Source organism: Osmerus mordax, chromosome 11 (assembly GCF_038355195.1).
Source record: "Osmerus mordax isolate fOsmMor3 chromosome 11, fOsmMor3.pri, whole genome shotgun sequence".
Taxonomy (NCBI): domain Eukaryota; kingdom Metazoa; phylum Chordata; class Actinopteri; order Osmeriformes; family Osmeridae; genus Osmerus; species Osmerus mordax.
Window position 1 is genome coordinate 7,088,592 of NC_090060.1, and position 14,309 is coordinate 7,102,900.

General features: G+C 47.8%; 1 protein-coding gene across 1 annotated transcript in view; it reads left to right on the forward strand.

Moving 5' to 3' along the window:
- Window positions 1–12,311, forward strand: part of mcamb (melanoma cell adhesion molecule b) — a 25,049-nt gene extending 12,738 nt beyond the window's left edge. Inside the window, exons 2-18 of the mRNA XM_067246155.1 lie at window positions 3,263–3,381; window positions 3,463–3,483; window positions 3,516–3,738; window positions 3,867–3,937; window positions 4,314–4,401; window positions 4,529–4,708; window positions 4,946–5,073; window positions 5,331–5,463; window positions 5,659–5,774; window positions 5,896–6,034; window positions 6,156–6,289; window positions 6,610–6,751; window positions 6,912–6,962; window positions 8,437–8,478; window positions 9,216–9,342; window positions 9,600–9,714; window positions 9,965–12,311. Coding sequence (XP_067102256.1) covers window positions 3,263–3,381; window positions 3,463–3,483; window positions 3,516–3,738; window positions 3,867–3,937; window positions 4,314–4,401; window positions 4,529–4,708; window positions 4,946–5,073; window positions 5,331–5,463; window positions 5,659–5,774; window positions 5,896–6,034; window positions 6,156–6,289; window positions 6,610–6,751; window positions 6,912–6,962; window positions 8,437–8,478; window positions 9,216–9,342; window positions 9,600–9,714; window positions 9,965–9,967 — 1,832 coding nt within the window. The 3' untranslated portion in view covers window positions 9,968–12,311. The remainder of the gene's footprint in view (window positions 1–3,262; window positions 3,382–3,462; window positions 3,484–3,515; window positions 3,739–3,866; window positions 3,938–4,313; window positions 4,402–4,528; window positions 4,709–4,945; window positions 5,074–5,330; window positions 5,464–5,658; window positions 5,775–5,895; window positions 6,035–6,155; window positions 6,290–6,609; window positions 6,752–6,911; window positions 6,963–8,436; window positions 8,479–9,215; window positions 9,343–9,599; window positions 9,715–9,964) is intronic.
- Window positions 12,312–14,309: the final 1,998 nt, after the last annotated feature.

A 14,309-nucleotide genomic window follows, 5' to 3' on the forward strand; every position in this document is an offset into this window, starting at 1 on the left:
TCTTTGAGGCTGTCGTCCCAGCATGCTCGATGAAGGTCTCTCCTGTCTGTAGACATGGATTAGAGTAGATGTGAGAGTGACAGAGGTTCTGTGTGCGTGTGTGCATGTGTGTGTGTGAGAGTGTGTGTGTGTGTGTGGCCTTTGATGGCCCTGATTAAAGGAGATCTCAGTCTGTTTGGTGTGTGTTGGCAGAGCTGATGTGATGAATGACAGTCTGACAGCTATATGTTCACATTAGTGTTTGTGTCTTCAGTAGGGCATGAAAGAGATGCTGAGAGAGACACGGAGAGATGGATGATCTATCTCACCTCAGACCCTGGAGAATGTCGACCTTTGATCTGGAGTGTTGGGTTCGTCTCCTCCTGCCACCCATCCATCTAGCCAACCAGCCAGCCAGTCAGCCAGTCAACCAGCAAGCCAAACAATCAGCTAGTCAGCCAGCCAGTCAGCCAGGCAGGCAGCCAGCTCCCTGTCCTGGTGAAAGATGAATCTCTTCAAATGTCAGACGCTACAACAGCATTTTTTAAAGATGGCTCTCTGGATCATAAACTCTTGCTTCCAGCTTTCCTTTAGGCCTATGTCTTTCGATAACTCTTCCTATTGGGTCTCTCTGTGGTTCCACTGGTCTCTCGCTCTATCCCCCCTCTTTATCCTTCTCATACACTTTCTTTACCTCCAATTTACTTCTTTGCATCCCCATCCCTTCCAACCTCGCCCCCCGTCCAGACCGGTCTCATCCAGCCCCCTGTTCCAGGCTCTGACCTGGCTCTGAAGTGGGCTTGCTGCTATTCCTGGTCCCGGTCATCAGGGCTGCTCTGGAACTGGATTGTTTCGCATCGCCGGGGGCAACAGGCTTGATAGGCTCTTGTTATTCTTAGATGTGAGCTGTGACAGGCGAGGGGTTTCCACGGTGATCTGGGAGATGGAAGCCTGGTCCCCATGTATGGAATCATCCCATCCTAGGCCTGTCCTGTCTGCAGGACTTGCTGATTCTGGTGGGTGGGCATTGCCGGGTGACTGGCTGGTTGGCTGGTTGACTGGCTGGCTGGCTGGCAGGGTGGTTGGCAAGGTGGCTGGCAGCTGGCTGACAGGGTGGCCAGCTGACTGGTGTTATGCTGGGCTGAAGTCTTATTGCAGTTTGATCTGAAAGGAGCAGTAATTGATGACGATCCGTCGTTCGAAATGGGTTCATGACCGGATTGATTTGACATCAGGGAAAGCATTCTTCTCACTGTCTTTCTCTGCTTCTCTGCCTTTCTCTCTTTCTTTCTCCCTCTACCCCTTCTCTCTCCCCTCATTCCCTCTCTCTGTCCCTCTCTCTACCTCTCTCTCTCTCCACTAGAGGAGAATATGGTAGAGCCAGTCTGAATTAATCACGAGCAGAAGCCACAGAATGTAAATATTGATAGTGTTTCTTCAGATGTTCTGTAGAGAGCAGGAAGGTGATAAATGAGCAGACGGCTATGCAAACACCCAGCCTGTGCCTGTATGCAGTTTACGTCACAGCTAGGACATACACATTTCTCTCTCTCTGTCTCTCTCTCTCTCTCTCTCTCTCTCTCTCTCTCTCTCTCTCTCTCTCTCTCTCTCTCTCTCTCTCTCTCTCTCTCGCTCTCTCTCTCTCTCAATCCTAGTTTAAGTCCTGTATGTAAAGCATCATTCCTTTGATGTGAAGCAACAGTTAGATCTCCACGCGTGTGTGTGTGTGAGTGTGCGTGTGTCCACTAGCAGCTGCAGAGTGTGTGATGTCTAATGCAGGTCAGCCTCTCCCCGTCCACAGTGCTTAACAACGGCAAAGGGTCAAAGAGTGGGGTTGTGTGTGTGTGTCTGGATTCTTCCCCTGAGGAAACTGAAGCCAAGGGGCAGACAGGAGTTGTGTCTACAACAAGATCAAAGCTATGTGTAAATATACACTACACACTTTGTGATAGGGCTTCCTCTGGTCAGGACACCAGCTTCTCTCTCTCTCTCTCTCTCTCTGGCTCTCTCTCTCTCTCTGCCTCTCTCTTTCTCTCTCTGGCTCTGGCTCTCTCCCCTCTTGCTCTCTCTCTCTCTTTCCCCCACCCCCAGGATGAAGTCTGTGTCTGTAATAACAGTCCTCTACTTGTCACCACTTAGAGATAATCACTCCTGTTGTCAAAGGGGCTTTGACTGGCCCCCACAATCCTCCCAGTTCATCACGGCCAATTAGGACGTGTATACTGGCTGTGTCTGAGACCAACAGCTTGTCTATTTGTCTCTGAACTTGAAAAGAGAAGGAAACAGGCACTCTTATTGGATTTAAGTGTTTTGATGGGTGTAGTTTAATCACACTTATACATTTCAGAAGTATCCACACATAGCTGATGCCAAACCATTTATTTGTCTTGATGGTCTTACACCACATACTCCTTCCAAGTTAGGAGTCTAGGGTAGGAGTCTAGGGTAGGAGTCTAGGGTAGGAGTCTATGGTAGGAGTCTAGGGTAGGAGTCTAGGGTAGGAGTCTAGGGTATGAGGCTAGGGTATGAAGCTAGGGAAGGAGGCTAGGGAAGGAGGCTAGGGTAGGAGGGTAGGGTAGGAAGCTAGGGTAGGAGAGTAGAAGGCTAATGTAGGAGTCTAGGAAAGGAGACAAGGATGTGAAACTTAGGGAAGGAGACTAGGGTAGGAGACTAGGGTGGGAGTGACATACTGCCCCTCCTTCTCGCTTCTCCCCTCCTCGTATGGAGCCTCCCAGGGGGAGCCCTGGAGAGACTGGGGGGGGGAACAGAGGTCCTCTGTGCTGCTGGTCAAAGCAGCCTTTCTTCCACTGTACGGCGACGGGCTGGAATGCTGCTTTCTAATGCAGCGATGGGTGGACTGATCGGATTCCTGCCATAGCATCCCTCGCTGTCTCAGATCATCATCAGCCCTCGTGTGTTGGTGTGTGTGTTGGTGTGTGCGTGTGTTTGCGTGTGTATGTATGTGTGTTGGTATGTGTGTGTGTTAGTGTGTGTCTCATGAAGAAGTGTCATTAAATATATTATTCCTAAAGTTTTTTAACTCACCAGACTACTTTTAACTTGTTCTCTTTGTTGTCGCTTTCTTTTTCTCCCTCTCCCCTCCTTTCTTCCATCCATCTCTTTCTCTTTCTCTCTCTCTCTCTCTCTCTCTCGCTCCCTTCTTCTCTCTCTCTCTTTCTTTCTCTACTCCTCACCTTCTCTCTCCCACCTCTCCATCTGTCTCTACCTCCCTCTATCCCCCTCTCTGTCCCTCCCTCGTTCCCGCTCTCCCTCCTCGGTGCAGTGCGGGGCAAGATGGAGGTTGACATGGAGGACAGAGTGGAGGTCCTCCTGAAAGACACGGCTCAGATCTCCTGCGTGTTCACGTCGGAGGAGGGCACGGGGGGCACGATGATCCACTGGGTACATGGTGAGTCACACACCCATGCACACACACACGCGCACACACAGAGACACGAATGCAGACACACGTGGTGTTGAAAGACGTATATCAACTGGCTTTACGTGCATTTGTTCCCCTCCAGATGCTGGGCGAGGAGAGAAAGAGGATCTTCTACTGGGACAGCGCCATGCAGGTGATGGAGCGGGACACGCCGCTGTACGGCCGCATGAACGTGAGCAGGACGGGGGTGAGCGGCGAGGTGGAGGTGGTGCTGACCATCAGAGACGTGCAGCTGGGGGACGAGGCGGACTACATCTGTGAGGTCATGAGTCTGACGGACGGCAGCGACGCCGGACACACACGCCTCCGAGTCTTCGGTATGACGACGGGGCTCAGAGACTGACGTGGTTCAGGAGCGAGTCCTCGTATGCATGTCAGTACACGGTCACCGTTTGGATGTGATGTCATTGTTTTGATAGCGATGTCACTAATTGTTCCTTTCCAGCAACACCCGAGTTTCCTTCAATTGAAAAAGAGCAAACTGGGATATCTGTGACCAAAGAGGATCCCTCCAAGGTAAACACATAGTATACGTACACACACCACCACACACACACACACACACATCATACCCTCCCCCCCCCCCCCCCGCATACACACAGCGCCGCACACCCTATGCACACCAATACTCAAACGCCACCATAAACATAGACACCACACACACCACAAAACACCTACCATATGCACACACACACACTTCTATGCACACCATGCCTTCACACACATTATACTCATACACTACTACACATTCCTTACACAGGCTAATACAAACACCATAGACACACCTCTACACACCCTTACCCAGCACTTTAGCTTTCCCTGTACAGTCCTAATGGGGAATAACATATATTTTATTATATTCAATTCTGTTCTATTCTATTTTGTGCTACAGATAGGAAGCTGTGAAGTTAGGAACGGCTACCCAAAACCTAACATTACATGGTACCGCGACCACACCCCCCTACAGAACACACCTGGTGGTGGGTACACACACACACATAAACACACACACAATTACACACACAGACATATACACTCACACACATAATCACTCAAACACACACAAACTCCCAAAGATTCCTCAGTAGTGTGTGTGTGTGCGTCCAGAGGTGATCATTGTGACCAAGAACACGGTGGAGTCCAGTAGGCTGGTGACGGTGCACAGTGAGCTGCAGCTGAAGGTGAGCAAGAGTGACAAGGACGCCTCCTTCTACTGTGAGGTCAGCTACCTTGTACCTGGGGGAACCCGGATGACTGAGAGCGAGCTCATCAACATCACCGTCCACTGTGAGTACAGAGGAGGATTACCATTACTGTATGCTGGGGGTATAGAGGATTACCATTACTGTATGCTGGGGGTATAGAGGATTGCCATTACTGTATGCTGGGGGTATAGACGATTACCATTACTGTATGCTGGGGGTATAGAGGATTACCATTACTGTATGGTGGGGGTATAGACGAGGATTAACATTACTGTACGTGCATGTATGTGTGTGTGTTTGTGACTGTTTGTGTTTCCAGACCCCTCCACAGCAGTCAATATGTGGGTGGAGTCTCCCACGGGAACTATCATACAAGGTGACACTGTGGAAATCCATTGCCAGGGTAATGGGTACCCCCAACCACCCATAACCTTCTTTCATAACAAGGCAAGTAGACAACTACACCCATACTCAGGATGACGTGTCTCTGCCTTGACGTTTTGCCATGCTGTATGTGTGCTTGAGTGTGTGCATGTGTATCTGCATTTGTGTGCGTGTGAGTGTGTGCATGTGCGTGTGTGAACGTGTGTGTGTGAGTGTTTGTGTGTGCGTGTGTGTGTGTGTGTGTGTATGTGCGAGTGCATGTGTATACGTGTGTGTGTGCGCGTGCGAAGCTGACTCAGCTTGATTTGTCTGTGCTGTAGAAGGAGCTGAAAAGTACAACCCCATTGGTTCTGCCTGACGTGACGAGGCTACACAACGGCAACTACTCGTGCCTGTCGTTTGATCTGGAAACCTTTGAGGAGATGGCCAGCCAGCTGGAGCTGTTCGTCAACTGTGAGTTGGTGCAGGGCCCACTCGATTTGTACTCCGCAGGAATGCTGCCCATGTCAAAACTAGAGTCTGCTTGTTTTAGATTCAAGAGTTGTGGCGGGTGCCCCTGTGTACGACACTGCTGTTGTCAGCAGTGACAAGTCAGAGATGCTAACCCTTTGTGTGCGTGTGTGTGCGTGTGTACGTGTGTGCGTGTAGTTCTAGACCCTGCTGTGCTAGACCCTAAGGACACCACTGTAGTGCAGACGGGTGATGCTGTGTCTGTGACCTGTAACGCCCTCTCCACCCTCCCTACACACACTGTCTGGTTCAAGGTAGGCCATCCAGCAACACACACACACACACATACACACTTCTTACAGTAGGATTGGGAAATTTGATGTGTGTGTCTGCGCGTGTGTGTGTGTGCGTGTGTTTTGGCGTGTGTGTGTGTAGAATGGAGAGCAGGTAGCAGAAGGGCACGTGTTGAAGCTGGAGGCAGAGTTGGACACCAGTGGCACGTACGTGTGTGTGGTGACCGTGCCTACCCTGGAGCGACTGGAGACCAGCGGAGCCATACGTGTCTATGTCCAGGGTAAGGAGCCATACGTGTCTATGTTCAGGGTAATGCAACCTGATCAAAACTGTTGATCTGAAGCCATAAACATACATGTTGGTATTCCCCCCACTCCCCATCCCCCTCTCTCCCCCTCCAGGCCCCCCGGTCATCAGCGAGACAGAAGAGACAGAGACTCTTCTGGAGGAGCGCATGGACGCGTCAGTCAACCTCAGCTGCCACGCCAAGGGCTACCCAACCCCCACCCTGACCTGGACCGCCTCCGACTCCCAGGTACCCCTGCTGTGGCCTGCCTCCCCTCTGCTCTCTGGATAGACGGCTTCCAGGATTTGTTAAAGGAGCTCACGGAGAACTGAGTCCCACATCCATGATAACCATCTCTGTGTGATTCCAGCTTCACTGACCCCCTGGTCTAGATTCAGTTCCAGATTGACTCTGATGCCATCATCACTTTACGACCCCTTTCTTTGATTTGTTCATGGCGTGAGATGAAAAGAGACAGGGAGTGCTCATCGGTGCACACCCATTCACCTTTAAATTCTGATTTAATCTACTGTTCTCTTTCTCTATCTGTGTGTGTGTGTGTGTGTCAGGTTCTCAAGGGGGTGAGCCACAACCAGACTGAGGAGGAGGTGACCAGCATGATCAGTGTCAAGGTGACCTCTGACCTCACTGTCCACTGCCACGCTGCCAGCGTCCAGGGCAACGACAGCAAGGTCTTCAGGATCAAAGCCAGTGAGTTCTTCTCCTCTCTTCTCCTCTCCTCTACACACCTCTCCTCTCTTCCTTAGTCAGGAACAATGTAGAACTACTAAACTGTCAACACCAGGCCTCCGTCTGTCAGGCCTGCATCTGTCTGTCCATGTGCGTTCATAACCATTCTCACTGTTTATAGTTCTGCAAACTACCCCCCCAGCGCCCCCCACCACGACCATCACCACCACAGGTAAGACTGTAGCCTGGAATGGCTGCATTAGCTCCTACAGTACAGGGCTGTAGGCAAGCATTTGGCAGCCTAGCATGGCCTTGTTACCTCCTAAAGAACAGGGCTGTAGCCTAGCATGGCTTCTCTTGAGCTATTACAGGCTAGGGCTGTGGTCTACAACGGAAAAGAGCACTGCAGTGGAAGGTCTCCCTCACTGGAAGGACTGTGAGGCTGGGGTTGTTAAACTGTTGCGTTAAAGCAATCCCACACCAATCCCACTGCCTCTCTCTGAGAACTCAGGATAGTGATCTGCAATCTGTGGCTGACGGGTTTCCTCCCAGCTATGGTCTGGTGGAGCAGGCGGATTGGAGGAAAGAGAGAGAGAGGACAGGAAGGGCAAGGGCGAAAGAGAGGGAAGGGAAAAAGAGAGGGTCAGAGAGAGGGAGGGGAAGAGAGAGGAAGAGAGATGATGGAGAAAGGGATGAGATGAGAGATTTTGAGCCTTGGCCAGTTTGGCAGCTTGAGCAGGTTTTGATGGCAGAGTCAGGATGAAAAGCAGGGGGCTGATTAAACCTGCCACAGTCCTCGGCCTCCACATAATTGCTGCAATTAGGGGTTAGAAGTGTTTTGGGCCTTGAGAAACTACAGCTGGTGGTGTCCCCAGGGAGGGGGGGGGGTTATGTAATCTGTTTTATTAATCTGGGGGGATACAGGATTGTAATCAGAGATTAGAATACGAGAGATTAAGACACCGTCGATTCCCTGCTGTTGTGAAACTGGATAAGTGTTTACATTAGCTGGACACACACAGACAGTGTTGGTGTAACTTTAGAAGGCAGCTGATGGGCTGAGTGCTCTCAGCCAGTCTCCTGACTCTCATTAGAACAGAGAATGTTCTCGTCATGCCAGGAAATCCCTCTCTCTCCCTCTTTCATTCTGTTTCTCCCTTTCGCTCTCTTGTGCTCTCTCTCTCTCTCTCTCTCTCTCTCTCTCTCTCTCTCTCTCTCTCTCTCTCTCTCTCTCTCTCTCTCTCTCTCTCTCTCTCTCTCTGAGGGTATGGTGGTTGTTTTTATTGTTGTTGACAAATGAGGTGTTGGTGGCTCCAGAGAAGTGCTTGTGGTTCTGGTTCTGTCCAGAGCTCCAGTCCTGGCCCCTGTATCCCTCAGTTTGACATGTGTGGGTTCTGGGAGAGTAGATGCATTAGTTATTCATGACTGCTGAGTGGTGGCTACTATTGGTCTGTTTACAGTATGGTTTCAGAGGTAAGGGTCTGTTTGAAGCTAACTCTGTAACAGTACGAACTGTATAAAGCTAACAGTGTACAGCTAGCCGTTTGTAGCTAGGTATCTGAAGCTAAGAGGGTATAGTTAGCTGTCTGTGGCTATTTGTCAAAATCTAACAGTGCATGGCTGGCCATCTAGCTAGATATCTAAAAGCTAACTGTATATTTTTTAAAGCTAACCGTAGAAAGTTAACCGTTTGTATTATGTCTCAGCCTCATCAATTACAGGTCTCCCTAAGAAGAATGCCAAAAAAGGTTTGTATAAGCAGGAGCCTGTGGATAATGTAACTGGCCTGGCACACATGCTTAGAAAGCTGCTTCACACAGATCACCCCCCCCCCCCCCCCCCCCCCCGCAGCCAGCCTGTTCACAGCCTCAGTCTGGCCAGCACGCCCCTCTCTCCTTCTCTCTATCCATCTCTTTTTCTCTACGTTTCTCTTTCCATCCCCGCCTCTTTTTATCTGTCAGTTTAGGTTACTTTCTCTTTCATCCCCCCCTGTCTCTATCTCTCTTTCCTTACATGTCTCCCTCCCTCCGCCACGCCTCCTCCTCCTCCCTAGCGGTGAGAATCCTGATTTAAGATGATCTGTCCTCCCTGTTGAAGATCATCACTCTGATGAGAACAGACTTGAGCAATCAACCTCAGAGACTGTCGAGCCGTTCATCATCATCCTCCTCCTCACCTGTGCATGCTACCATATCTGAAAGATCTGCCTCTGTAGTGCGTAAATATACCTGGGTTAGACACGGGATACATAGACGTATGAAGATTCGCCTGTATGGGGCCACATACACACAACGTTACACAGTCCTGTAAGATGCTTCACGCTCCTCAAAGGTGTCATACACTCCTGTGTGATGTCTCACTCATGTCCGGCTCGCTGCTGCTTTGTTCTCCTGCTCACTCCTGCGGCTGGCCTCTGTACCAATCCCAGCGCATCACGAGATCCAGCTGCTCATCTGTGCCTGCACTTCTTTCTCTCCCCCACCAGAGGGCAATGGAGTGATCATCGCCGTCATCATCATCTGCCTGCTGCTGCTCGCCATCCTGGGGAGCGTTCTCTACTTCCTGTATAAGAAGGGCAAGATTCCCTATGGGCGGTCTGGGAAACAGGACCTGTACGTCTGCTAGTTAAATACTCACTAATGCTCTCTGCCTACTGGCAACTTCTATTACATAGAATAGTAACAAAATGTAAACTAGAATTATGACCCTATCCCCCTGTTTTACCTTGCACATAATTGTAGATCTAGACTAGAATATACCTGAAGACACAGGATCGATGAAAAGAGAGGATCAGGTCAGATATGTTAATATGTTGAGGGGTTTCTACTGAAACATCCTGGTCTTCACTGTCCTGGTGTGTCTCCTGCAGCACCAAAGAGAAGTCCACTAAGAACAGCATCGTGGTGGAGATGAAGAGTGAAAACAATGAGGAAGCGGTCCTTCTCCAGGGGGTCAACGGAGAGAAGAAACTCCCTAACGACCAGGTAACCATAGTAACACACTGCCTCGCGACCAGGCAACTACAGCACTGTGTAACAACCAGATAACTGCAGCAACACACTGTAATGGGCATGTAACCAAAGTAACAATGTCTATTGATAAGGTTAGTAAATCACACCAGTTAAATGCGTGCAACTATAGATGGGCTATTTTAGTGTTTTAGTGGAATCCATTCACACATTAACAGCTCCACGATGTGTGTGTGTGTCTGTCTGTGTGTGCTCTTCCCTGAAGTAAAATGCTCAGAAGTTTGTGGAGGTGAGAAAGACGAGGGATGTGGATGAAGACAATGTCAGCAGGCCCTGCTCCCCCTCAGCCTCCCAGGGGAGGCGCCCTGATGCCTTGAAACTACTTTCTCCTCCTCCTCCAAAGCCTCCTCCTTCAACTCCTCATCCTCCAATGTCTTCCTCCTCCTCTATCTGCCTTACCAACCATCCCCCTCTCCTCATCCACCTTTATACTGCTGGCTCTTCTCCTCTCCTTTCATGTCCTTCCCTCCTCTCCTCTCCTCTCCTGTCCTCTCCTCCTGTCCTACATCACATCCTTCCTCTCCTTCTTTCATCCCCCCCTCCGTTCCTCTCCTCCTCCTATATTCCCTCCTTACCCCCACCCTCCACAGAGCACAAACAGACACACAGGACTGTTTATATCTTCCTCCCAACGCCATCTCAGGCATCCAATCACAGAAGAGCATTCTTCGACTACTCCCGATATGAAGTGTATATATTATATTCTGTGTATATATTTCTGTATTTAAAATAACCAGACAAAAATGCCTAAAAACCACATGGCCAGGAGATGTTCTGTTATGTTTTAGCGCTTGATGAGAGGAGAAATGCACGTTTGTGTGTGTGTGAGCCCAGTTACGTACTCTGTCTTCCCTTGGCTGTCTTCTCTACGGCTTAGCTTTAGTCTGTACACTGTAAACACAGCTGAGCAGGATCTGAGTCTGGGTCTGGGGCTCCTCCACCTCCTCCAGCTGGTAGAGGTCTCTATCATGGACCTTCCACCTCCAAGGGTCTGGGTAGAGGTCTCTATCACGGACCTTCCACCTCCTTCCCCAGCCCCGGCCCGGCCCCAGCCCCAGCTGAGCCCTCAGCCTGAACCTGAGGTCCATGATCATGTGGACAGGGTCTGGTAGTGGCTGAGCCAGTAGAATCAGGAAATACATTTAGATTTTCAATTAATCTATCTTAGTTTATAACTGTAGCGCTTTCTTTACTGTAACCATATATACTAACCCTAATTCTGACCACCTGGCGATTGGCGGATAGGATGCTGTCCAACCTTCAGCCTTCTTCCTGTTGTTGTTGGTGAACAGCTCTGATTGGATAAGAGCTGTGATTCTCCACAGGTGTATGTTCATTCATCAGACAGATCTCACACATCAGCCTGTCCTTCTAGAATCTTCTTCCATCTCACCTGTATGCTTTTATCACCTATCAACATGTTCAGTGCACTGATACTTTTTATGTAGTGACCGGGTTATTGAAGTTTTTTCTTTTTTTTTTTCACTGTGAGTCTGATTTGGGGCATAGGAATGTTTGTATGATACGTGAAATGTACTAGCTGTTTTTAAGAAGATTAGGTCCAGACAGCAGTTCCTGGCTTTTGTGTTATATGTCATATGTGACTACTAACGGTGGTTACAGGAGACTGTGGCCGTTTATCAATCCACATTTTTTTTTCTGTTCTTGTGAAATCATTTGATGTCTTTCATGGCCAAGTACTGTTCCAATCCAAAGAACGCAATTGACCAATAATGCAAAAAATGTGCAGAGGTGTTCTTGATCTGCCCTTTTATCGAGGATGCATGGGGTTGGTGTCAGTGGGAATGCATCTGATTTCCCAGAAGTCTTTGCATTGCATTCTCCATCCTCGCAATCTTGCAAGACCCTTCTCGTCAAGAACATTCTCCTCAAGAACAAAAGTATGTTCTTGGCGTTGTTCGGATTGATAAACGGCCTGTGTCTTTGATGACCAGCTCAGGTTTGAGCTTCCTGTCTGTGGAGGGCTGGGGCTAGATCGCCCTCTCCTGGCCATGTCACACTCAGTCCCAGAAGCCAAGTGCCTCTCACTAATTACAGTTAAAGGGATAGTCCACTCTAAATTGATTGTTCAAGGACAAGGGGAGGGGGGGGGGGGGGAACAAAGTGCACATGATGTTAAATAGAGCACAATATTAAATCCACAAGTTAAGTATTTGATGTGCAGGAGAGATACGATCGCGTGTACTCTCCTGACAACTGCAGTTTTTTGGGGTATTTATGAAAAGATTTGAGAAACTATTTAGAGCGGACTCTCTCTTTAACGACAATCCAGGTTAAGACTGCTGTGTCATGTTTGGTTCGCTGACAATTTGAGAACAAATTAAGGAAGTTATGACAATCATCGAACCAGTCTCGTTAGTCATTGTCGTTTTGGAGTCTCATTACAGAATAGCAGAGATCACAATGTGTTTTAGTGTCTATGATTTGTCAAATTAATTAACAATTGGAGCGAAGCCTTTTGTTTTTTTAGCAAATGCCAAATAAAAATACTTTTGAATGTCAGTAAATGCAAAAAACTACATACAACATATTTTACTAATCATTTATTCAACAGTATAGCACTGTGCATACTCCCGAAGTGATATGAGTGTTAAAAACCATCAAATAGTTAAAGAAATGCCAGGTTTAAGAGCAGAATGGCAACATGGAACAACAGTGCCCTCATCTGGTCAAACAGTGTACTGCTCCTACTGTGGAGCCAAGTACAATGAAGACATTGAGAACAAGGCAGAGAGGGTAGGTAGACAGGCAGGCCATGCTGGGCCATGTGTTATTCAGAGATGAACAGAATCATGTTCTCACTTTAAAAACAAAAGGTTGTTTTCCACCCCACCCCCCCCACCGATCAGGAGCAAATAACTCACTTGTCAAACATATGGCACTGTTCAGAGTTATCAACATTACGTAAACAAAACCTTTGGAAAATAAACAAAAACATCGACATATACAGGAATGCAAAGAGATAAACATTGCCATTTCCACATATTTATATCAGAAACTTTTACATTATAGTTTTAAAGTGACAGTATCGTAGCACAAATGGGCGCACTGTGCAGAAGAATTGTTTTTAATACATGTTGACATACCTACAAGCGTATGCTTTAACATTGGTACAGTAATGGAGATTTAGGAATAGTTTTTTAAATATATATTTATATTTATATCTCCAGATCCCTCTTTAACATGGTGCATTCAAGAGTTCATTGTTTCTCTCAAGGCAACTTGGAAAATAAAACAAAATAAATGATGAATGGGCAGAGATCATGGATGGACAGACAGACACAGACAGGCAGACAGACAATCAAAGCAGTACAAGGTAATTCCAGTCTGAAAAAAATCTGTGAAGAAGTCATGACAACATTATGACATCATGATCCATCTGCCTTTCACTACACCCAGGGGGTTAAAAACACAAAAAGCAGAGGAAGGTAGAGAGAAAATGGAGCAAAAAAGGGGATGAGAAGAGAAGGAGAGAGGGAAAGGAGGGAGAGAGAGATGTAAGAAAGTAGAGAGCGAAGAGGGGGGGTCGTCTTGATAAGTGACAGTTTTTCCTGACTTCTAAAACTTTAGAAGGTGGGGCTTCGGAACAACCAATAAATGTCCCAGGGATGGTACACTGGTACTCCTAATAAACCACACGTCCTTAGTTTACACTTGCAATTTTCTCATTAAACAACAGACTTAGATTAGATACTAGGCTTGGAACAGCTATGCTTAATATGACATGATGCTGAACAATCTGAAAAGCAGGGTCACAATGAAGAGTTCAACATGATGATGTCACAATGATGCCCGCAGAGCATAAGCAGAGGCCGTCCAATCAGAGGCAATCCATCTTAAAGGGGCAGAGGGATTAAAACACCGCCTGCCCAGAGACGTTCAAGTACGCTACATCAACAAGTCAACCACACTATGGGATACTGTCACTTTAAAACAGGGTTACGCACAATATTCACAAAATGTACATTTAAGGCTTAATTTGTTTAGCACTAACAATAGTAGCAGCATTAAAGCACTTCTGAATTAATCAATAACAATAATGATCGTTAAAATAATATATTATTATCAAAGTAATCAATGACACATTTGTTTTTCACAATGCTGGAGCGCCTAGGAAACCCATATAAGACAAGTTTTGAACGGTTTTGTCCGGCTATGACCAGTTCAGTCTGGATCAGACAAGTAAATACTGGTTCAATCAAGATCAGACCAAATTAGATCAGGCCAGTCCATACCGGTTTGATCCTGTTACGGTTACGGTTGGGGGTAGTTGGAGTGACAGAGCCATCTACATTCACGTAGTATGGAGGGAGGCTGAGAGAGAGGGGCCACAGCTAGCTTATAGACAGAGAGAGGGACCCTTAGATAAAACACACACACACAAACACACAGCTGAAACGAACAGCATGCTACTTTGAAGAACGTAACACACCTACATCTTTCAAAAAGGTACCTAAACAATATTACTAAACGCCGTATATGGATGGATGGATAGATCCATTTATGGATGGATGGATAGATCCTTGGAT